Raw genomic sequence first — 23567 nt, forward strand, 5'->3', positions numbered from 1 at the left:
CAACTGTTATTCCCTTGCTTAGACCCAAGCAGTGATTCTCCAGAGCCTAGAGAATAAGACCTCCATGGCATGGGTCCCCTTCCTTTCCAACCTCACCTCTCAGCACTTTCTCTTTACACTTCACATGCTGTTAGTACTGACCTGCCTGCAGCTCCCAGGCACATACTCTGCTGTCTCAAGCCACTTGATCTTTGGTCACATTTTCCCCTCTTCCCAGAATGCCCCCAGCCTCACTCCCAGGAGCCTCATTCTCCTGGCTAATTATTATTCATCCTTTCAGATTCAGCTCAGATTTTCTCATCCATAAAACTTTTCCTAGCCTTTTCCTGCTGCCTCCTACACGGACTGACCTAGATCCCTTCCTCTGTGCTCCCGCAGCGCCTCTGTGCTCACCTTTCATGGCGCTCTCCACCGAGTATTTAAATTGACTTTATATGTTTGGAGCCCTCTACTACTCAGTGAGCTCTGAGGGGATAACTCATCTTTGTAGCTGCTCCCTTAACCTGGTGAAGAGCAGGCACTCAATGAAAGTTTTCTGAGCTAATTTCAACCTCTATTTCTCCTCTGCCAAATGAAGGTGCTTACTAAATGAGCAGCCACTAGTACCCTTCTCCTCTAAAGGCTGATGGTTCTAATCAAACAACCAGCTCTCAAGATTCAAGAGAAGCAGCACTGGCTTAAGGTCAAACTTGTTCTCTTGGCTCTCCAGAACCACTTGTCCTTCCACTTTACCTTCTTAGTCAATCGTAAAGTCTTCCCATGAGAACAGTAATCCAAACGATAAGCTGTCTACTTAACTATACTCCAGGAGAGGCTACAGTGCTGAGGTACTATACGTCCCAAATGCAATACTGATGGGCTAATCTACTGGGCAGACATAGCTGATCCAGGGACCCTCATCTACATAAACGGACCATCATGTAGGTAGTCTGTCACGATGTTCCTTGAACAGCTATTGACAAAAGTGGTTATGCTTCTTCTCTTTCTGAAAACATCCCTACAGGTGAACTACCAAAATGGTAGCTTAAGTAGGTAGAGTAGGCCGGCATGATTTTCTCTGAGCCACTCTGTTATGAAGGAACAAAACATAGTTATCCCAAGCCTTCTTAGGACAAGAAAACTCACAGCTATATAGGCCTCTTCTCTCACAAACCCTACCACAACCACTCGGCTCTCCTGAGGTTTCATAAGCCAAGTATTAGAACTGAAATCAAACTCAGCTTTTGCCAATGGTGCTGAACTGTGTTCTGTACAAAGTGAACTAACACATTTCCTGACCTCCCATGCAGATTCTGATGAACATAGCTAACCAAATGATGAATGAACCAGAATCAAAAATATTCACACAGAAATTCCAATGGGAGCAGCAATGATATATTTTTTTCAATTTACCTGTTGCAACTAGAATTCTAAGTCTTTACAAAATGAACTGTGAATGGTTAAACTCTCAATTAAATTTACTTCAGCAAACATTTATTGAGCATCTGCTGGGAACAGGCAAACATTTGTACGTACATAATCGCATTTTGTGTTTTCCTAAGTTTCCTATTTGATATTTAAGAACCTCCAAGTACTTCACCAATGAGCATGATCTCTCTTGAAAAAGAGTTCAAAAGAAGTGAAATGACTTACTCATGTCACTCTAGGGGCTCAATATAAAATTAAAAGTAAACTCAGTATATCAAAAGAGCCTCCAGTCCTGGTAAAATACAAAGCCCTAATTTCATCAAAAGACATGGATAATATCCTGACCCTCCAAGGCAGCAATGATGAAAAGGGAGGAAAAATAATGGATTTATGAAGCAACAATAAGTTATGATTCAAAAACACACAATTCAGCCTAATGGTCTGCGTTGTCCTACTATACAAGTATTAGGTTGTATTAAAACACAGGTATTTGTATGATCTCATTCATAAGCAGAAGGAAAAAACAACAACAAACAATCACATAGAGACAGAGATTGGATTGGTGGTTACCAGAGGGGAAGGGGAAGGGAGGAGGGGTGAAAGGGGTGATTAGGCACATGCGTATGGTGATGGATTGTAATTAGTCTTTGGCTAGTGAACATGATGTAACCTACACAGAAATCAAAAGATAATTATGTACACCTGAAATTTATATAATGTTATAAACCAATGTTACCACAATTAAAAAAAACAAACAAAAAACATTATATTGAACAAATGAAGCCAGACATAAGAGAGTACATACTGCATGATTCCATTTATGTAAAGTTCAAGAGCAGGAAAATAAATCTATAGCAATAGAAATCAGAAGAACTGTTGTCTCTGGATGAGTGTGTGTGGTGAAGGTGGGGAGGGGAGCATTGGCTTGAAATGGCACAAGGAAACTTCCAGGGGTGAAGATATAGAGAAACACTCTATATCTTGCTTTGGGTAACGGCTACACAGGTATATATACCTGTCAAAACTTATTAATCTGTACACTGAACATCTGTGCATTTTATTGTGTATGAAATATACCTCAATTAAAGAACAAAATAATATTAAAAAAAACACAGGTATTAAATTAGCTATTAAAACACAACTTCTAAAGACACATTTCATATAGTGTTATCATTAATATTCTACTAATATTTTCTATAACTACATTTACAACACTATATAAAGACTGGCGATAAAAACAATTACCCAGGGGGCCGATCCAGTGGTGTAGCGGTTAAGTTCACTTGTTCCGCTTCAGTGGCCCAGGGTTCACCGGTTCGGATCCTGGGCACGGACCTACTCACTGCTCATCAAGCCATGCTGATGTAGCATCCCACAGAGAAGAACTAGAAGGACCTACAACTAGGATATACAACTATGTACTGGGGCTTTGGGGAGAAAAAAGAAGAAGAGGAGGATTGGTAACAGGTGGTAGCTCAGGGCCAATATTTCTCAAAAAATAAAATAATAATAATAATTACTCTGATGGTCATGAGATCTTCAACCATCAAAAAATGTTCAATTATATTTATTACAGCATTCAGGAAAAGGAAATCACTTTAGAAACGTTCTGCCTCTGATATAGCTTCCGCTCAGCCTGCCTATTCATCCTGCAGGTCTCAGCTCAGAGGCTGCCTTCCCGGGCACTTCCCTAACTGCTACCCCAAGCCCCAGTCTGGGTTAAGTGCCCCTCAGCACACCGACCTTCCCACATCATGGAATTTGCCATATGATGTTGTACCGGTGACTTCATATTTATTTATCTGTGTCTCCCACAAGAATGAGGGCAGGAACCTTGACGCTCTGTCATCATCCTCCATTCCTAGCACAACACCTGGGGGGTAGGTGCGCAATAAATTTTTTATTAACAAACTCTAGTTGAAACAATAAGGGCTGTTAGCTTTTCTTTGTTTTAATCAGAAAGTTTAGTGAGAATCACTCTACCATTTAAGGGTTAAATTAAATTTACTAAGGTTTTTATGGTAGACATTGTAAATTTTGATAAACTTGTTTAGCATCTGATTTTGTACAAAATCCAAAAAAATCACAGCCACCTATATAATTTCCTGTGCACAAAAAGAGGTGAGTTCATTAATAATTTTATTTCCAAATAGGTCAGCACTCTTAAATGATGCTATAAACATGTTCAGGGCAGTTTCCAATATCTGCTAGCATAGGCCAGATTCATTCATGAAAAGATGTTTAATACCAGTTATATGCATTAGGTGACTTAACTCTTTCAGTTTCTCAGCAGTTTTCATTCCTAAAAGTTCTAAAAGCTTTTGCGATTATTTTGATTATCAGCTTTATGGGACATGATGGTGGCAAGAACTATATGTGTCTACCATATGGAAATTGAAGGAAAGGAGGGAGGAACGGATGGTGTGTGCTCACAGAGTGTAAAGCTCCCGAGCTGACTGGACCCTTGCCGCTAATTCCCCGCCCCTCTTCTGGGGCATCACGGGGCTAAGGGTTCAGGGGCTCTGGTCTTAGGAGGCACAGTCACTGTCTACAACTGCAAGTTCAAATCCCATGTCCTGAAGCACACAGTGTTCTCATCAAATTCCAGCATATTCTATTACTCCAAGCCCTTTTTGATGTTTAAGCTGTTGTAAGGAGTTGCTGTGCACTGTTTAACAGCTGCCATTTAACTCCTGTCCTCCACCGAAATAGGTTACACGTTAGTCTTGTAGATTAACTGAAATGAACCATTATCCCTCATGGTGAAGTACAATCATACGAACTTAGAGAATTAAAAAGCAGTGGACACTTTAATACAGATAAATAAGGCCTCAAATGTAAGGATTCTCACACTGGAGCAGACTTTCCAGATAATAAAGCCTATTAGCTAAGTGTGACCAGCTGCATATTATAAATTCTTAGACAAAAAAAAGTGGAGCAGAGGAGGGAGAGGAGCAGCAACATCTGAAAACTGTAGGATCAAGGTGGTCCCTAGACAGGAGAAAGTTCAATTGTGTGGAGAGAGCAGGGGGAGGTTGGGCAAGAGAAAACTCCATTGCATACTGTAAGAAAAGTACTGTAAAGAAACTCCAGGCAGAGACAAATCTCAACAGTTTAGTAAAGTCAAAACCACACTGTTTTTAGTGCCTACTATGTGCCAAAAATATGCTAGATGCTAGGGATACAAAAATGAATACGGCACAACTCTTGCCTCCTGGAAGCTCAGAGTCCCACAGGAGAGAGTCACATAAACAAGAAATTTCAGGATACTACACTTGCTTAGCCTGGGGCTGCTGGAGCACGGGGGAGAGGCCTGCGACAGTGTAGGGGCACGCCGTGAAGCTAGCAACCGCTGGTACCTCTGCTTCTTGCAGCCATGCTCCCCAGCTGTCTGATGCAGAAACATAAGAAAGCATGTAGGATACACATACATCTCCTACTGTTTATATATATATGTATTATTTTTTTTTAAATTTATCTCAGACGTGAAATCCTTCATCCATGTAAGATTCAGGAGATTTAGCTCATTCAATCTCTACAGCAAACCCAGGAGCACTGGTGTTATTATACTTATTTCACAGTTGAGGAAAGAGAGGCCAAGAAAAATAAAGTACCTTACCCAAAGTCACCAAGCAAGTAGCCGAGCCAGAAACTCAATCTTTGCGGTGTGACTCCAAGTGCTGGTGCATTCCCATCACATTCTTAAAACTGATTTTAAGCTTTCAGAGATTCTCCCTAAGGAGAAGAAAGTCAAAACCCACCCCCCTGGCAAATGTAGAGCTCACCAGCTCATGAGGATTAGAGGAGTAAATTTCTTCCATGCAGAACCATGGCTATTTCAGGATGGAGCAGAGGGACAGGGCTGGAGGGGTGTGACGGGAGGGCCAGGGGAGATTCCAAGAACATTAAAAGCCTCACACCCAAACCTAAATGCATGGAACTCACTGCCCACTAACCCAGTCTAATCCAAATGACCTCATTAAGATCTCTCTTGCAAAGCTGCTGCTTCCTTAGGAGGGAAAGCCTCAGGGCAGTTCTCGGACAAGCTGCTGAAGACAGGCCTGTGCCGTTAGGTGTTGACACTCCGGCAGGATCCTTCAAGCTTAGGGCTTATCTTCGAACACACCGGCAGCAGTGGAGTTGTACGACCATGGAAATATTGTCACTGCCAGAAACCAGGCTATGGGAACTAAATAAAACCTCTCTAGGGTCAGCATAGTCGACAGGGTGGAGAAAAGCAATTTTAAAAATCAAATCTCAAACTATCATGACAGATTTTATTAAGGATTTTATTTTTTAAATGATACTAAATTTAAGATGCACTGAAGCAAAAAATATTATTTTGAAAAGAAGTTTGTGGCTTCTAATTTAGAAATGGAACTACAGATTCATATAGCTATTTTAGAGACCTTGTATTTAAAAGGCATAGCAGGCCTCGCTGTGATCTTGGTTAAGTAATGTAATTACTCTGGGCTTCGGTTCTCTTTCCAGTCAAAAAAACCAGAGTGGACTCTACTTGCTTTAACCCTCTGTGCCTTTGCCCAACCCTAAAGATTACTTCCAAAAGTTTTTAAGGTCTATCTTTTTAAGGTGAAAAATATTAAAAATAAAAATTTCTTTTGTAGTCTACAAATAAACAAGAGTGGGGCGAAGATCATCTTACCTATATAACCAATATCTTTTGTTTTTTGCTCTAGATGACAAAAGCTTCTTTAAGAAAATTTTTAATTTAGAGAAGAAAGCATTTCACATTCTAATTTAAATTATTTAGTATTTTCAAACTTGTTATTTAATTAAAATATTTATAAAACTTTTACTGTAAAATTGGGCAAACTTATTTTCCAGTGATTTTTACAATAAATGCTTTTATTTGTCTAGAAAATAAAATATACAAATCATTGACAATTCTGGAAAAAATTAACCAAAAAATCAATTAACAATAAACCCATTTAATATGTAGTATGTGTCCCAAAATAAAAACTACATGTATCTATTCAAGGAATAGATATTATAATTTTCATTAAACTGTAAAGCTATCCTTTTCATAGAAAAACTATTTAAATGAGTCCTCCTGATCACTGGTTTTTAAAAAAGGAATTTAACAAGAATGTTCAAAGCAGCAATATCTAAAATAAGAACTGGAAACATCCCAAAAGTCTATCAACAGAATTGGGAAATATATTGTGGTGTATTTATATACTGGATAGTATACAGCAATGAAAAACTGAGTGAACTGCAGCTACACAGAACACAGATGAATCTTGAAAACGCAAGTCACAAAAAGTGCATGCAGTGTGATTACATTTATACAAAGTTAAAAAATGAGCAAAGCAAAATATATGATTTAGAATGCAAACATACGGAAAAACTACAGAGAAAAGTAAGGTACGAACAGAGAACTGAGATATGGGTTACCTTTAATGGGGGAGAAGAAAGGGGCAGAGTCAGGGAGGGGCACTGGGCAATCTCTGAAGAAGTGTTCTTTTTCTTAAACTGAGTGGTGGGTACACAGGAGTTCACTGTATTGTTTTTCTTGAATATCCCACATATATTTTATAAATATTTTTATCTACCAAGATTTAGTTTTTAAAATATTAACAATATGATAAAGTTGATTTAAATCATATCCATGCTGGAACAGTACCTAAGGCAGTAAAGCATAATGGATAGAATATTGAACTGTGTTCATCATTAAATCACTTTGCAAATTTGGACACTGACACCTTCCCTAGGACTTCAGCTATGTAAGTACTTTACTGCTCCTTGGGAAAAAATATGTCCTAATCATTCAGGAGTAGTTTTACAGCCTAGACATAGAGAACTAGGTAAGGAAAATCAAATGAGTTGTAATAAAAGAAAATCAGAAAAAATTTTTAAATATTGCTGAAGATATACTCTGTACCCAGCACCACGTTTTTAAAAACAAGAAATTCTTCAGGAGTCTAAGCTCCCAATTAGGCAACAGAGTTCCCTCTGTGACAAGGTCTGGATTTCTCTTCTGCTCCTCCATCCCTATTTTTTGAGCAGGGTTTTTTTTTTTTTTCTCCCTATATTAGCATTGTAGAAATCAGAGATTATCCCTTGAAGTAGTTAATCTCTATACAACCTAGAATGTTATTTCCTTCTCCTCTCCTCTTCTGTACTGTTCCACTCAAGAGACCTCTCTCTCTACTTCTCTCTGTTTCCTCATCTGTTAAATGAGAAGAATAATTGTATCTCATACAACTGTGGCAGGAATTAAAATAAGTTAATTCATGTAAGGAATTCAGAGCAGTGCCTAGTATACAGTAAGTATTACATAAGTGTTTGCTGTTCTATTTATTTTTGTTTTTATGTTTATTTTACTATTATTGTCGTTTTGTGAACTTCACCTCTGATTAAGAAAATCAGATGTAGCATTGTATCACACATACTTCTCTTTGAGGTAGAATTTTATCTAGCAACATTAGTAATTTCTTCCTCTGAAGTTAATCTGCCTTCCACTTGGACACACCCCTCTCCAACTCCATTTTAGTGGGAAGGGCTAAATCTAAAGGATTCTCAGCCTAGTGGCTGGATAAACCCAACAATGAATAGGAAATTATAGTCGAATCAGACAAACTTCACATCTCCCACTTCCCAGTGGCTTCATTAGCAGAAGCTGCCTTGGAGACTTGAAGCCTCACTCTAACCCAAGTGCCGAAACAAAATAAGAGAGCAACTGAGGCACCAAGAGAATGATGCTTCATCCTTCCTGAAAGGTCTGGTAGCCCCTGACCCTGAATAGCTGAGAATTCCAGCAGGCACCTATAGACGTGCATTTCCACAGCACAATGTAAGGTAGCAATTAAGTGCTTTACCCAGCTATGCAAACCCTTCCAGGTGGGGCTGTGGTAATGTGATTGTGTAACTTTGACTATTATTACTATTATTTCAAGGGATGGGCAACAAATTAAAGTCAAATAAGAAGCATATAAAATGTCACCCAAACCTCAAATTGAAAAATGTCAGTAATTTTGATACTCCCAGCCTCTCATAAATTGTCATCCTCAGATTTCCTCTGGGAAAATCAGTGAGGGTTGGAAGAGCAAAGAAAAGCCCCCCAAAATTCAGTTGAATCCTAATCACTTTATACATTTTTGACCCTTCTCTTAGTGTAGAAAATCTTGTGTTATTTCTAGAATCCTTAGAGCTAAGAGCCTGATCTCAATTTAAGAGAGTCCTTGCAAAATTCTCCACTAAACTCCCACTTTCAGGCCTTTCACACATCACAAGATAACAGCAGAACCCTGGCCTGTGATGAATCAAAGGAGGTATTTTTGTGGCCTAGAATGACACCCTATGTTGTGGATCAGTAATAACCTTATTTCACAACCTGCTTCCAATAGTCTAGTTCAAGGGTCTGCAAACTTTTCCTATAAAGGGCCAGACAGTACATATTTTAGGTTTCGTGGGCCATACTGTCTCTGGCGAAACTACTCACCTCTGCTGTTGAAGGACGAAAGCCACCAAAGACAGTATGTAAACAAACGGCGTGGCTGGGCTCCAATAAAACTTTATGGACACCGATATTTGGACTTCATATAATTTTCACGTCATGAAATATTATTCTTCTTTTGATTTCTTTCCTTCAATTTGCAAATGTGAAAAACCATTCTTAGCTCATAGCAGTGGAAAAACAGGTGGTAGGCCTGATTTGGGCTACCTCTGGTCTGGTTGTCTAGAAAAACACAGTAAGATATGTAATTCCCCTGAGACTGCACAGCTTCCCCCATATTAAGTCTTTGCATGTTCACCACACTTTTACATTTTCAAAGCATTAAATTAATATTCCTTAATCAATCACTCTTTCCCAACACACTGGGGAGGTAGGTCTGTTTTATCACTAGCAGAAACTGAGGCACTGAAATGTCCCAGAATGAGTCAGTGGAGGGCCCAAGAGAGAGGTTTTCTGACAGGATTTCCATTTTGCACTCTGCTCCACACTGCCTGCTTACATCAAGTACACGTGATGTCCTGCATGGCACTGCATGAACAGTATTACTGTATTATAATAATAACGATCTCTTGTGACCCAGGATGATGAAATTCTTCAATGCATCATTAAGATATATGATAACTAGGCAACACGTGTGGCTGGGCAGGCCATTGCCCAATCAGAAGTCATCGACTGCTGTCAGTTATGAGGAACACCTCTGATAATAAGCACGTACTCACAGGGCAATTTCCAAAATGAAATATTCCATTCTCATTTTTAAATTTGTTTTCCTACTGGGACAACAAATGCTGAACAAGCATGTAAGGATCCGTGCTTCAGTCGAATAACTTGTTTCCTTACCCTGACTCTTCTTCCCCCATTCGCCAGCATTCCTTTTCACCCCCACCTCCCACCTCCCACCCATTCCTGCCTACTCCCCTCCTACTGGAATATAAACATGTGCACTTTGCTTCTCTGAATTCATAGGCTGAACAGAATATTCTCAACAAGCTGCCAAAGATCCATATCTCCAACTGAGTCCTATTTCAACAATGGTTCTCAGGAACTTAGGGGACCAAGTCAATCCTCTCTACACAAATCAGTACCACTCCATGGCAGCCATAAGGACACACCCACATGTCCTATCCCACCTGCTTCCACCTGGCCCCCGCCCACTGAACCTGGAATGACATCACTAGAGATTGCTTGTAGGAATCATCATTATCAATGGTTGGACAGAAGTAGCACCCTGTTCACTGGGGCTTTATTCACACCATGGAAAGGGAGAACTCCTCATCAAGAGAATTTCCCTCACACTATGGAGCGGATTCCCCAACTAAAGTATTTCATCAGCAGATACTAGACTTCCTAAGACACCAGAGACTACTGAAACACAATTCCAGGAAAAATTCATGCAGCCCTTTCCACACGATGGTCATCATTACCACTTAGAACACAACCATAAATGAGCCCCACCAGCAACTTAAAAGCTGTAAAACAGGGGCTTCATCGCAAACTCCCTCTGAATCGCAGACCCAATAATATCTTAGGACAACGATTATCCCCCAGACTGCTACCTTTTCCACACCGCCAATGAGAAAAGGTCTCAACTGAATTATTTTTCTCTCTTAGTACTCTGAAATAAGAGAATAAGAATATTCTCTTTCTAAAAGAAAAGACTATTCTTAACTTTACTCTTCAAAGAAGTAAAGAAATTAAACTTGTTGAGAAATTCTGCCACTTTTCTAAAACAGTTCCTGAGATACACAGCTGCATGATGAAACATTTCCTAGAGGTTTTTAATCCTGAGCGACTCTTGTAAAAAATAAATTAACAAAGCACATTTTGTGATGCTGTAGTGCTGACCTGTGTCACTCATTTATGAATTTACAAAGTTCTGAATTCACATTATAAAACAGAAAGGTGGGAGTAATGAAACACACCAATGCATGAAGAATTGAACTTCAACAGCTCACAGACCACCCAGGTTGCAAGAGGCCTTAAAAGGCAGCTAGCGCAATTACATAACCCACAAGCATACCCTAGAGTGAAGTGGTTTTTTAAGGATATTTAATTTTTCTTGAGTTTAATTCACCAAGAATAGTGATCTTTCTACAAAGGGCTGTGCTTCAGTCAACCAAGATGAGGTTATTAGGTAATTTATTATTAATTATCTTCCTTTTATAGACGAGAAAATTGAGTGTCAGAGAGATTAAGTGACTTGCCTAAAATGACACAGATAACAGAATGCAAACAAACTCAGGATTACCTGACTCAAAGTCCATACACTAGGACCCTCCACTAAACGGCTCCACGTATTTGAGTCATAGAGCATAAATTACATTAATCTCAGTTTTAAGCTGTTAACCACCAGTCGGTAGTGGTTCCCAAACTTGACTTTTCATCATAATCATAGACTTTTCATTATAATCATTATAACCGCTTTTTAAAAAGAGATTCTCAGAAACCAACCCAGCCCAACTGGTCATCATCTGAAAAAATTTAGTCTCTTATTCTTTTAGGTGATGCCCAACAAACAGCTAGACTTTTTTTTTTTTCACTAAACTTAATAATATTTCATGAAAAATATTCCAAGTCTTAACTCTCAGGGCAATTGGCTGGCATTTAGTTGTTAAGCGTTTTCTGTCTGGTTGACAACAATGAATGAATAAATGAATGAATGAATGAATGTGAATTCTGTCCTTGACTCCCATAGAAAAGCCTTATTCAGAGAACCACAGCTCATGGAAGCATCTTGACCAAAGGAGTCTTGGGAATGTCACACAGTTAAGGATACTGACATCCAGAGGCAATGAGATGAGTTCAGTGTCGCACAGCCAGACGGCAGGAGGTCTACAATCTCCCAACTACCTCACTTCCTCCAAAGACAGCACTGCTCCTTAGAATTGGTCTGGAATCATCAGAAACCCAAATAATACAGGAAATGAAAGACTGACTGGCACACATTAAATGATTATAAATATGTTTAAAGGAGTTAATGGGTTCAAAATAAATACCTACAGAGCTGGCACATTCATTGGACCTTGCTTAGATATAGTATGGGGCCTCCATGGAAAGGAACAGACTGGACTTCCAATTTACATACGTTCATATGATTATATATAGTACGGAACTGTATACTGAAAGAGACAGACCTAAGTTCCAGTCTCAACTCTGCAACTCACTCATATGACTTTGTTGTTATTTCTTAACCTCCCTGAGTTTCACTTTCCTCACCTGAAAAGCATTGATAATAATAAGTATTTCATATAGAGTCTCCATTTAGTTTAAATGCCTTAAGGCAGGCAAGCATCTAGTGCCTGGCACACAGTTACCATTTATAATTATTGTTATTTCTATTTTGCAGCTCCCAAAAAAGTGAAACACATTCTGTTTATGCAGCTAATTGTTCTAACTGCCAAGGCTCAATGACCCAGTAAAAAAAACAAAAACAACAAGTCAGCGCTCCAAGAGGATATTCCCCTATGTTGTACTCTAAACTGAGGACTGAAAACATGCTTCCAAGATACACAGTTGTCTAACGCACTAAGAACAATAATGAGTGGCCATGATATCCAGGGATAACAAAATTAACAACATCCTCCCCAAAATATTCTTTCAGGTGATTTACCAACTATTTCAATAAAATTTCTGTCCTGAAAAAGAAAGGACTTAGATGAGAACCTTATTAAAATATATTCCTCTCTCTCCCTCAGCGAAACTTGCTAAAAGTTACCATAAATATCCAGAGTCCTCACTTGTCTTTTCCCAAAGAGAAGATCCAATGTGGATCTGTCAGATTTGTTGCCAGTGAACAGACTTGCAGGGGTCGCAGGAGCAAGTCCTTCTCTATTTTCTCTTATTTATACAGTCGCACAGCAGCTCTTGGGAACGTCATTCTTGATGATGTTTCCTCCATTCACAGCCTCGAGCCTAGCTGGTCCATTTTATGAGGAGTAAGATTTCACCGAAGAGATCCAGGAGGTGGGCAGAATAAGACACAAGCGAAAGTTTCAGCCCGCCTGATTCACCCCAGCTAGTATGTGTGTCTCTCTAGGCAAGGTGAAACGCAGGACTCGCTCCTACAGCCCATGAAAGTCTGTTCACTGGCAACAAATCTGATAGATCCACTGTCCTTTCAGTCATGTCCAGTTGGCCACAACCCTCTGGATGTGGTCATTAATTCCTGCTGACCGTGGTTGCACTGCCAAGCACCAAAGAAAGTACAGCGACACTGGCTCTAGATGGTCGGGGGGGGGGGGGCCCTAAAGTGCTCTGATTCATTCGCTTCTCTGCTTATGTGCATATTCAGGCAGACAAAGGTGGTGTGGGAAGGAAAACGCTTCAGCAAACTTGACTGAACAAACGGTTTCACCCACACTAAGGAACACCTTCTCTCCAAAGGGACACAGAAACACAGAACTCCCAAACAGCCACATTTTGGTCAAAATGTCTTAAAGCAATATTTCTAAATTAGAACTATTTTGCAGAGAAAAAACATCGTGGCTGTTAAGATAGGCTGAACAAAGCATCTGCCACCACAGTTATCATTGTAGAGTCACGTGGTCTAGGTTAACTGCTCCAAACCACAGGATGACCATTTATTATCCCTCACAGACAGCTCTCTGTGCAGTTACCATGGTAATGGTTCCATCCCTTCCTAACAATCCTGATACCACACACTCAACAAAGTTTAAAATCAAATCATGCTTACAGAATATAAAGAGAACTCAGCCAGCTTAGATGCCAGTATCAACATTATTCTTGCCTGCTAAGAAGCTACATTTTAACATTTTTAGATTCTTTGGTATTCACAGCTGCCCCTAGACAATTTTTTTAAGTTAAACTGTCAATAGCAACGGACTACTGGTCAAAGGCCACTGGTGGTATATCAACTCAGCAAATGCAGATAAAAGCACGATGCAATAAAGGGCAATTTATCGTGATTTTAAACATCATTAAGAAGAGGGGAAAAAACCTAAGGACTGTTGCTTGCATGACTATTGACATATATTTGGAAAAACAGACAAACACTTCACCAGCAACTCCTTCTAGCTCAAACATCGTATACTCATACGCCAAAGCATTACTGAGGGGAACAGCAGTTATCTTGGTGATAAATAATATCCCCACCCAGCCAGGAAGGTAAGTGAGATCCAAGAGCCAGTCTCAGAAGCCACAGTCTTGTTTTAGTGTGAGTTGTACACGTGTCTAATTATAAAGTGTTCTCACCTCCTCACTGTGAGACTGTGTAGAACAAGCTCTGTATTTAAAAGCTTCTGTTTCAGGATAGAAAAGCTATTAAGAAAGCCATCAAAAGTTCCACAAGATCAAGAGTTTAATCGATATGTGGGGTCTCCCATACTATCATTTTTCAATGTTTATATTATAAAAAATTTTAAACATACAGAAAGTACAAAGAATAATGTAACAGACATCTGTGAACCCATGACCAGTCTTTGTCAGATCTTAATGGTTGGCCATATTTACATTAGGCCTTTTCTTCTCCTTAATAAATAAATTATTACACAGGAAAATAAAAACCTGTGGGTAGCCCTCCCTACCCCATGCCCTTGCCTCCTTAAACAATATATAGTATTAGTTTGCATGTTTTCAAGCATTTATATAAATGGTATCAGACTGTAAGTATCAGTCTACAGCTTGATACTTATATTTCTAAAACTTATCAATATTAATACAAGTAGATTTGGTTCATTTATTTTCATCACTGCACAGAATTTCATTGCATGAATGTAGCTCATATGATTTTATCTTTTTTCCTTCTGACAGGCTGTTAGAGTGTTTTAGATTTTTCACTATCATAAATAAGGTAGAAATGAGCATTTTTATACATGTGTCCTTTTGCACACATAAAATGACTTCTCAAGGCATCAACACAGAGGTGGAACTGCTGAGGTGCAGGGTATGTGCATGTCTGCAGCTTGACCGGGTGTTGCCACATGGCTCTCCAAAGTAATTGCACCAAATAATACTCCCACCATCAGCGCATGAGAACGTCTATTGCTCCACATCCTTATTGGCAATCAATACTATCAGAGATTCTTTCACTTTTGCCTCTCTATTGGGTATGAAATGGTTATCTCATTTTAATTTGCTTTTTTTTTTAATTTGTTTTCCTGATTACCAGTGAGGCAGAACATCCTTTCAGGTTTAGTGGCCATCTAGATCTTCACTTCTATGAATTGCCAGTTTTTCTACTTGCCTTTTTTTATTGCTTTGTAAGAGATCTTTATATATTCTGTGACTTTGGGAGAGTTACTTAACTTCTCAGCTTCCCATTAGTAAAGTGCAGATAATAATACCTGTCTCTTTAGGGATGATTTGAAGCTGTTCATAAAGCACTTTGACCAGAGCCTATTACATGTTAGGCACTCAAAAAATAGTCACTATTTCTATTATCACTATGCACATGAATAAGAAAGTTCATGGTATAAAGTATTTCTAGCATTTCTGCCAAGTCTGTAGCTCCCTTTGGGATAAATACTGCAGGACTCAGGAAGAGGAGTCTCTGCAACTCTCCTTGCCCAGGCTATTTCCCCATGATACAGAGACATAATATTCAGACTCCGTTGTTTATAAGTCATCATTAGGGAAAAGTGCAAAGTTGATTCCCTTAGATATTGCTTAAACTAAACATTGAAGATACACTTCCTTCAATCCACAAGTGGCTGTCAGCTCATCTGTGAAATGACCATGAGCCTGAATTTCAACAATGGTTAAGTTACCGAGTGAAAAGAACACCAGGAAGAGGGAGATAGACGGTGGATGCGGCAGGTCCATCAGTATTAGGGACCTGGTGGGTACTCCTGAGACGGAAGGAAGCACAGCCATGACTTTGTGAGATTCCGCCAGGACCAAGACCACTCCATTTCCCCACGTCATGAGCGATCCTTGAGTAAGAAAAGCGAAATGACAATCATCGTACCACTTTTCACACACTGAAGTTGTTTTTTTAATAATGACCAAAAGTATACTGACATCACCTAGGTGGCAGCCAATCCTATTTAATGCACAATATGAAAATACTTATCTATCCCCAATATCCAGAAGAATATGTTCCTGAGGCCATGTTGGTAAGCTAGAGAGACGCAATAAACGACCCGCATAAGCTTCTCTGCTTGGACTCTTAACATCTCTAGACTGGCTTCTATTCAGCTGCATCTTAACCTTTCCTTGGAGAAGGGCCGTGGTTATCTCTATGGACTCTGCCAGTGGAGTCAGAAAGCATATATAGCTGTCCCCCAGGCCTATCAAGTAGTCCTGACATCAGCTTCAACTGGTGACTGGCAGGGTCCCTTTTCAGATGTACCTGTACATCATCGACCATGCAGAATTATCTCCCTCCGTATTTCATTTCAACTGGCATGAAAGAAACCAGAGACTTTCCTTAGCAACTAAAGAAAGACGCCTTCTATCCTCTTGTCTTCTTCAGAGCAATAATGTGTAAGAGTCAACTCTAGCCCAAATATAATTAGACCGTCTTCTGACGTCTATCAAGGTGCACGGCTTTCTTCCCTAAACGTGTGCCAAGTTTCCACCTTCAAGAAGTTAAATTGCCATATAAAAATGCCCTGGTGATGACGAGTAATTAGACACTGTAATGGAAAATTAACTGTGTTTTTATTTAGAGCATTAATTTTAACAAGACATTTCTTTTTCTAACTGTTATTAAATTGCAATAATAATAAACTAAATCCTGAGGGTTTGCAAAGGTTTTTAGGTTAAAAAAAAAAAAAACTCTCTTCTTGGAACCATTGTATTTATTTTGTTAATACCACCAAGTTTGTACAAGGTCCTGATCTGAACCCCATTATTAATGAATTCTAATGTCAGTTGTAATCTTGTCATCCGAGCTGTGGAGGAAGAAACAATTCCACCCTCACAGGCAGCTAAAACAGAAGCAGGCACCGGCCAGGCAGGACAGAGGGGCTTTGCCACATGTAGGGAGTTTTCACCCAAATATCCTTGATCCTGTTTTTTTTTCTCTCTTTGTCATGCTGCTTCCAAGAGAAGTATGCCACTGGCAGCAGGGTGAGTCGTGACAGCTCTGTGAGCACCCATGGGCTCCGGGAAGCTCTTGGTTAGAAGAAGGCTAACCCAGCTGTGAGCATGGGAGACACCTCTGGTGCCACACGAAAACCAGCTCCACGAGACCAGAACGTAATACAGTATTCCCCAAAAAAGAACGTAAAATGAGGCTAAAATCTAAACACCTCAGCCAAACCCTTGCAGCCCTCTAACTATATTCCAGATAGGAGTTCGTCAACAGGCTTAGCCGTAGGACCGGAATTAACTTCACTCTGGAGCAGGACGAGGGGCAGGTATGGCAGGGCAGGCTCCACGGCCCACAAAAGTTCACAGGCTTCATACAAATGAGGGAGCCTTGGATCCTGTGACCTACATAGCTTTCATCTCTGTTCCTCTTCCTCCCTGACCTCAAAACAAACTGCGAATAACAGCTAAAAATGCGTCAGACTTAACATTTATTCAGTCCTCTACAGTGAATGCTAAGTGCTGGGCAGGGCCGGGCTCTGGGTCTCTTCCCTTAAGGGGCCCCAGCATGTGTCTAAGTAAAATCAGCATTAGCCATTTATTCTCCGTGCCCTGACCGAAGACTTTTAGAAGGCACCTTTGTTCTGCCAGCACAGCCATGCTGAGGGACACCGTGCTACATACAAGCTGAATCAAATGGCTCCAAGAGTTTCAAAGAAACCTACTCTTTTTCTTCTTCCCTATTCCTTCCTTTTTTTCATTTTAATCTCTTGAGAATTTGAACAACGTTTTACAGTCCTTACTGTTTTCATATATATTCCTGGGATATATTAAACCATCTTTTCACTTAGATTTCTGAGATGTGTTAACGAGCAACTTGATACCATCCACGCTTGTATCACAAATTCAGTTGTCACTCCACAGGTACAGCCAACAAGAACACTAGCGTGTCTGTAGGAAACTGGCTTCATAAAAGAGTTCCTATACACACAATTTCATTTGAGCTGTATTTAGCGAGGTTAATACGACAATTTTGCTGATGATGACACCCTTTAAGTGGAGTTCAAAGAGAAAATTCCATATGGTGAGCAAAATATCAAGTGGTCATAACGTTCCCCTATCCCAATTCCAAAGTGCCCGTCATAGACTCTAGCGAACGAGAAAGATGGGCTTGTCAGTGGTTCTACAAGCAGTTCAGAGAAACGTTTTAAATATCCCAACTGTTAGTCAAGATTCAGAATAAACTGCAAAATAATGGACACAATAGCAGTGTCATCACCAAGCAAGTATAAGTATTTGTTGTATGAAACTTTTTTTTTGAATTAAAAGATACTGAAGATTATAGACATTTGGAGAGATGTTTTAACTTGAGAACTAAATTTCTAATCATTTTCCCATTTATTCTTAGAAAAATCAGAGCCAGAGAAGAAACTGCTAAGGAACCATTCACTCGGTAACACTGACTCCTAAAGAACCCTTCGACCTCTCTATTTAACAAAGGAGTTATAAAATTTAAGGAGCAATGAGACAACAGCTGAGGATCCCAAAAGACCTCAGCTCCAAATATATTCCAACCCTGGATGAGTCCCATATCCTGTGCACCCCTCGATTTATTTACCCTTAGAATGGGAATAGGAGAAGCTGTTATCAGTAATCGCTAACAAACGCCTAGCTGCCTCTTGCAGACACACAAACACTTGTTGATAATGATCATTTTCCCAAACCCCAGTTTACATTTCTCCATTAACATTCCAGTGCCCAACTCTCAGGTTCCTAAGACCCTACGGTTTTGGTCGCCAACAAAAGATCTCACCAGCGGAGATGTGAGGAATCACTGGAGGCAACTCCATGAAGCAGCAGCTGGCTCCCTGACTCCCAAAGAAGTCATTATACACGTCCACACCTCATTTCATTTTTCACTGGGATGACACCCAATCTCTGTGATAAAAATGAACCCAAAGACACCACCTGATGAGATTCGGTACAAATCTAAACAACATGGATGCTTTAATTACGTAGAGGCTTTTAAATGCTGTAGCTTTCTTTCCACCCCAATTGTACATACTTACTGTGCAGGGTGGTAACTTTTTTATCTTAGTTTTCATTATTTTACCTGACAAAGTTCACTTCTATTAGTTATTTAAATCTTAAAACAGCAAACCAAAGGATGAGAAAGTTCAGTAATTTTAATTCCAATTTATGCTTTTCACTTGATTGGAACTTTTTACTCATTGGTTCCACCAAAAGTGCTAAATATTTATCTCTATCCAGCAAAAAATATATATATAGTTTCATTACAGATGCCAGCAACTTAGTGCTGGTTTTTAATTAATAAAAAAAAGATTAAGTTCACCCAATCTAAGATTTTTGACCTTGAACAGTACTGTTAAAAACAACAAAAATGCTTTGAAAGTATGGTATTTGCAAAACCCTTGAGAAGTCACTAATGGGATTCCCATGATCTAATACATGTAAGGCTTTAACTGTAACCGTAAACCCACTGAAGGCTTATGATCTGAAAGCAGGGACAATTGTAGCCAGTTTTTATGGGTTTAATTCCACTGGCAAATCCCACTTTCTTTATTCTAAATCTCAACTAGCAGAAAATCACAACACATTTGCAAAAAAACAATCTTAAGAAAGCAAGCACTGGAATGACAGGGCAAGAAAACCATTGCCAAGAACCACCCCCTCCCACAAACCACTGACAAACTTCAAAAGCTCAAGACTGAGCAAAACTTCCAGTTTGTAACTTACGTGCAATTCACCACTAACACTCACACAACTACATATGAATCCTTTTATTTTCCTCTGATTGATTTCCCATACAAGGTTCAATTAAACATTGAACTTATTCAGCCTCCACTGACGACTGATCACTGTTTTCTGAGGCTATTTATTACTCTCTTTCTGGCACGTTTTCTTCTATGATCCAATTCTGTGACTGCTCAATGCCAGAAAAGCGGCCTCCAAGTCAATGCGGGGCAAAAGTCACTGTAGGCACTCGCTACACCTGGGTGTTCAGGAGAGGTGGTTCTCTTTTGCCCTGGGAACCTCCAGGTGGGCAGTGTCTAAGCAGGGTGCACTGAGATTTATGATCAAAAGGGATCCTCTCTTTTTCCTCAAAGAGATTTGAATTATTGTAGCAAATGATTCTTTATGCTCAAAACAAGATTCAGCCTGCCTCCCTTCTCCAATAGAAATGTAGACTACTCATCCAAGGTATATGAATGCCACACACACAAATAAACGTAAAATATCAGTGTTATGCATATCAGTCTTGTTTCTAAAATTTCTTATTTGTTTCTTGTTTTGTTCATTTCTTGGTTTTTAAAATTCAGTATTACAAGTCTTGTTATGAGCTATCAGGCCTAATTCCACCTTACAGACAAAGCTTATTTTACAAAGGTGCAAGTGAATACAGTATTCATTTTATAACCAAATACATGTAGAAGCATCTTGGTTTTAAAACAACTTTACTGTATGAATTTACATACATATTAACTGATTGTCCTATAGGGACAATCAATAGAACCAACAGAAAATACAGGATTCCAAGGATCGTGCACTAGAAGCTTTTGGCTTGAATGTTCCAAAAATGTCTTTCAAAAACGCTGCTAGCATCTATACAGAAACTGAAATATAGTGATGGACCCCTGAAATTTACACAATGTTGTAAGTCAAAATGAACTCATTAAAATAATTTTTTAAAAAACACTGCTAGCTCTTCACTTTACTTTTTCAATGTAAGTGTAATTAAATTAATTTATTTCATGCCACCCATGCAACCAACAACCTCAAAGGAAGGTTCTTTTGGTTTGGAAATGCTAAATGTCTTCCTTTAGTTGAAAGCTCAGTCAATACCTTTTTTGATAAGAATGGCTTCAACTTCTGTGTTTGTTATACCTACACTTCGGTAAATCCTTATAACGCCAGGGCACTTTGAAACCTGGAGCTTCTCTTAATGCACTCCAAGTTTTACAAATGCCTTCGGATTTATTTTATACATAAACCTAAGATTTTTTCAATATATTTATTAGGTGCTCTTTAATTTTACTATTGATCTCAGCTCTCGTGGAGAAAGGAAACCAGATTTGAAAAATGTTTTTATCATTGTTTTTTAGTCACTTAAAAAAAAACAAACGGGGGGTGACCTCAGCTTGCACCGCAACAAGACGTATTCCAGAATTACTTCTCCAGAGGGAGAGCCTTTTAAGTAAAGTTCAGTGAATTCAGGATTTTCCTGAGAGCCTCAGGATACTGATTTGCTTGTACAATTCCCAGTGGAGACAGGAGGAGGCTGGACAACTTAAAGCGAGAAGCAACGCTACTTCCTGAAACACTGATTTAGGCGCTGAACTTGGTCAAGAGTGGGAACTTTCTGACTGAGCCACAGCGGCGCTGGGAAGGAGGAGGCGCTCTCCTGCGAGCAAGATCAGCAGGCGTTGCACAAGCGGCCCGCTCCTAGGGGCTCGCTGCCTTCGCTTCATTTCCAACCTTGCCTTGGGCACCGAGCCTGGCCCTTCCCAGAGTGCAGACGCCTTTGCAGTGCCCGCTGCTGACGAATCTAGTTCCCCTTGCGGGGCACAGGGGAAGAATCCCCGGGCCCCTTCCCCGCGCCCTCGGGTGCGAGGATAGAGGCGGTGAAGCGCCCGATACGTACGGGAAAGCTGCCGTAGCCCACTAATCCCCGGCGGGGCGTCTTACCGGTACAGGAATGCAGGGGCTTGGGTCGCACGACCAGCGACGGGCACACGGAGTAGAGGGAAAGTTTCTCAAAGTAGTCACAGGTCTCCTTGGAAAGGATCTCGTCGATCATGAAAGTCTTGTAGCGCCGCCTGGCTGCTTTGAGCTGGCCGGGCGAGCTCAGCCTCAGCTCCGCGTGGCAGTGCATGGTGAGCCGGGGCGAGCGCCCGCCGGCCTGAGCGCGGCTGCGACTGCCCGGCCGGCTGGGGCCGCGGGGGCTGGCGCGCCCGCGGGAGCCTCAGCTCCGCTCCTGGGCAGCCGGGGAGCGGCGGAGCTCGGGAGGTGCGCGGAGGGAGCGGGCACCAGGCGTGCCGGCCGCGCGTCTAGACCCACCCGCAGATCAGCATCTTCGCGGAGCCTTTTTGGGACAGCGCAGCTGTCAATCAGCGCGCGTTTCCTGCAGGGCCCGGTGCGGAGTCGCGCTGAGGGCCGGCCGCCGAGGGGCGTCGGCGCCCACCCCACCCTGCCCGCCTGTACAACCCGGGCGCGGACCTGCACGCCTCGTGCCCGCCGCTCTCGCTCGCCTCCACCCGCCTCTCAGTGTCTCGCGCTTCTCCGCCTGCCTCTATTTTAAGACACTCGCTGTGGCTTTCCTCCCCGCCCCCCTCCTGGGACAAGCTCCAGGTGTGTGCGCAGTGTGCGCGCTCCTGTGCGCGCGCGGTGCGGGGAGCGCGCACCGCCCCTGCTGGCGGGCCAGGCCTCAGCGGGTGGCTGCTGCAGGCCGCGTTCCCCGCGCACCGTGTTCGCTCTGTCTTGCCACCCGCCGGGCCCCACTCCCGCCGCCGGTAACCCGGCAGGCGGGCACGTCCAGGTCTCCTACTAGAAAGAAGTCGAGTCCTCGCCGAGGCACCCAAGACTGCGGACCACAGAGCCGGCGCCCCCGAGGACCAGTGTGCCTTTCTCCTTCCCCGAGCGGACCCCCACGGGCCGTCTCCCGAGCACCGCGGCCTCGCGCCCCGTGCCCAGCTCGCCGAGCCCGCGCGCGCCGAGCCTGGGGCTTTTGCGCTGAGGTGGCAAACTTGACTGCCGCACGGAGATCCCAAACCATAAATGACCGTTTGCCTGTCCGTTATCCCAATAATAAACTTTTCTAAAAAAGGTAATCAACAAAAGCCTGCGTTCTTTTTTATTTTTAAACTCTGTTTGTAAACTTCTTCGTCGCCGGAAGGGCCAGCGCAGCGCAATTCCAGGGTGCCGGCGGGCCCTCGGGCAGTCAGCCCCCTTCGCGGCTTCTCCCAGCGCCGGACACCCCCGGCAACGCAGCTTTAGTTCCCCGGGTCCCTCCCGACGCGTAGGGTTTGGGGAGCCGCAAAGACACGTGTTTATTAGGTATTTTGCCTTCTTCTTGCTGGGCTCCTGACCTCCGAGTCTATTCCAATCAATATCTGTACGAACTTTTATTTTCAACTGGAATTGGTGGGCGAGGGGGACCCCCACCCAGGGTCCGCGCCCGGGACAGCTCCCGGTGCCTGCGTCCTGCCTCAGCGCCCCGCGGTCGGCGGAAGTCGCCCTGTGGCAGCGGTTTCCCACGCTTTTGTCTCGGAATTGGTGTGCGCGGTGCCGGAAGAAAAATGCACGATAGAGAAACTGAGAATTATAGACGCGAAAGGCCTTCTCCGAGGCCGCTTTGAGGGTTGGTGATATCTCCTCGCTCAAAACCTGAAAGCCGCCCCGAGTCGCGGCGGGATTGCTGCGGAGCTGCTCGCCCGGGATCCCGAGTCGCGCGGAAGCAAGTCGACGCGCGCGCCTGGGCGGGTGGTTCAATTCAGAGGGAAGCGGCACACCTGGAGAACTAATCATTAGGCACCTAGAGAAAATAGGCTGTAATAACCGAATCCGAGCCCAGTACTAGACGTGGCCCACAATGCGTCTTGGAGGAACTTCATTACCGAAGTGTTTGTGTGTGCTCTGGCTCTCTCCCCCTCTCCTCTCCATTTAGAATTCT

At 41.8% G+C, this 23567-nt stretch overlaps 1 protein-coding gene across 1 annotated transcript in view; it reads right to left on the bottom strand.

Moving 5' to 3' along the window:
• Positions 1–21770, bottom strand: part of BARX2 (BARX homeobox 2) — a 66432-nt gene extending 44662 nt beyond the window's left edge. Inside the window, exon 1 of the mRNA XM_058544425.1 lies at positions 21584–21770. Coding sequence (XP_058400408.1) covers positions 21584–21770 — 187 coding nt within the window. The remainder of the gene's footprint in view (positions 1–21583) is intronic.
• Positions 21771–23567: the final 1797 nt, after the last annotated feature.

The sequence above is a fragment of the Diceros bicornis genome, chromosome 7, assembly GCF_020826845.1.
Source record: "Diceros bicornis minor isolate mBicDic1 chromosome 7, mDicBic1.mat.cur, whole genome shotgun sequence".
Taxonomy (NCBI): Eukaryota; Metazoa; Chordata; class Mammalia; order Perissodactyla; family Rhinocerotidae; genus Diceros; species Diceros bicornis.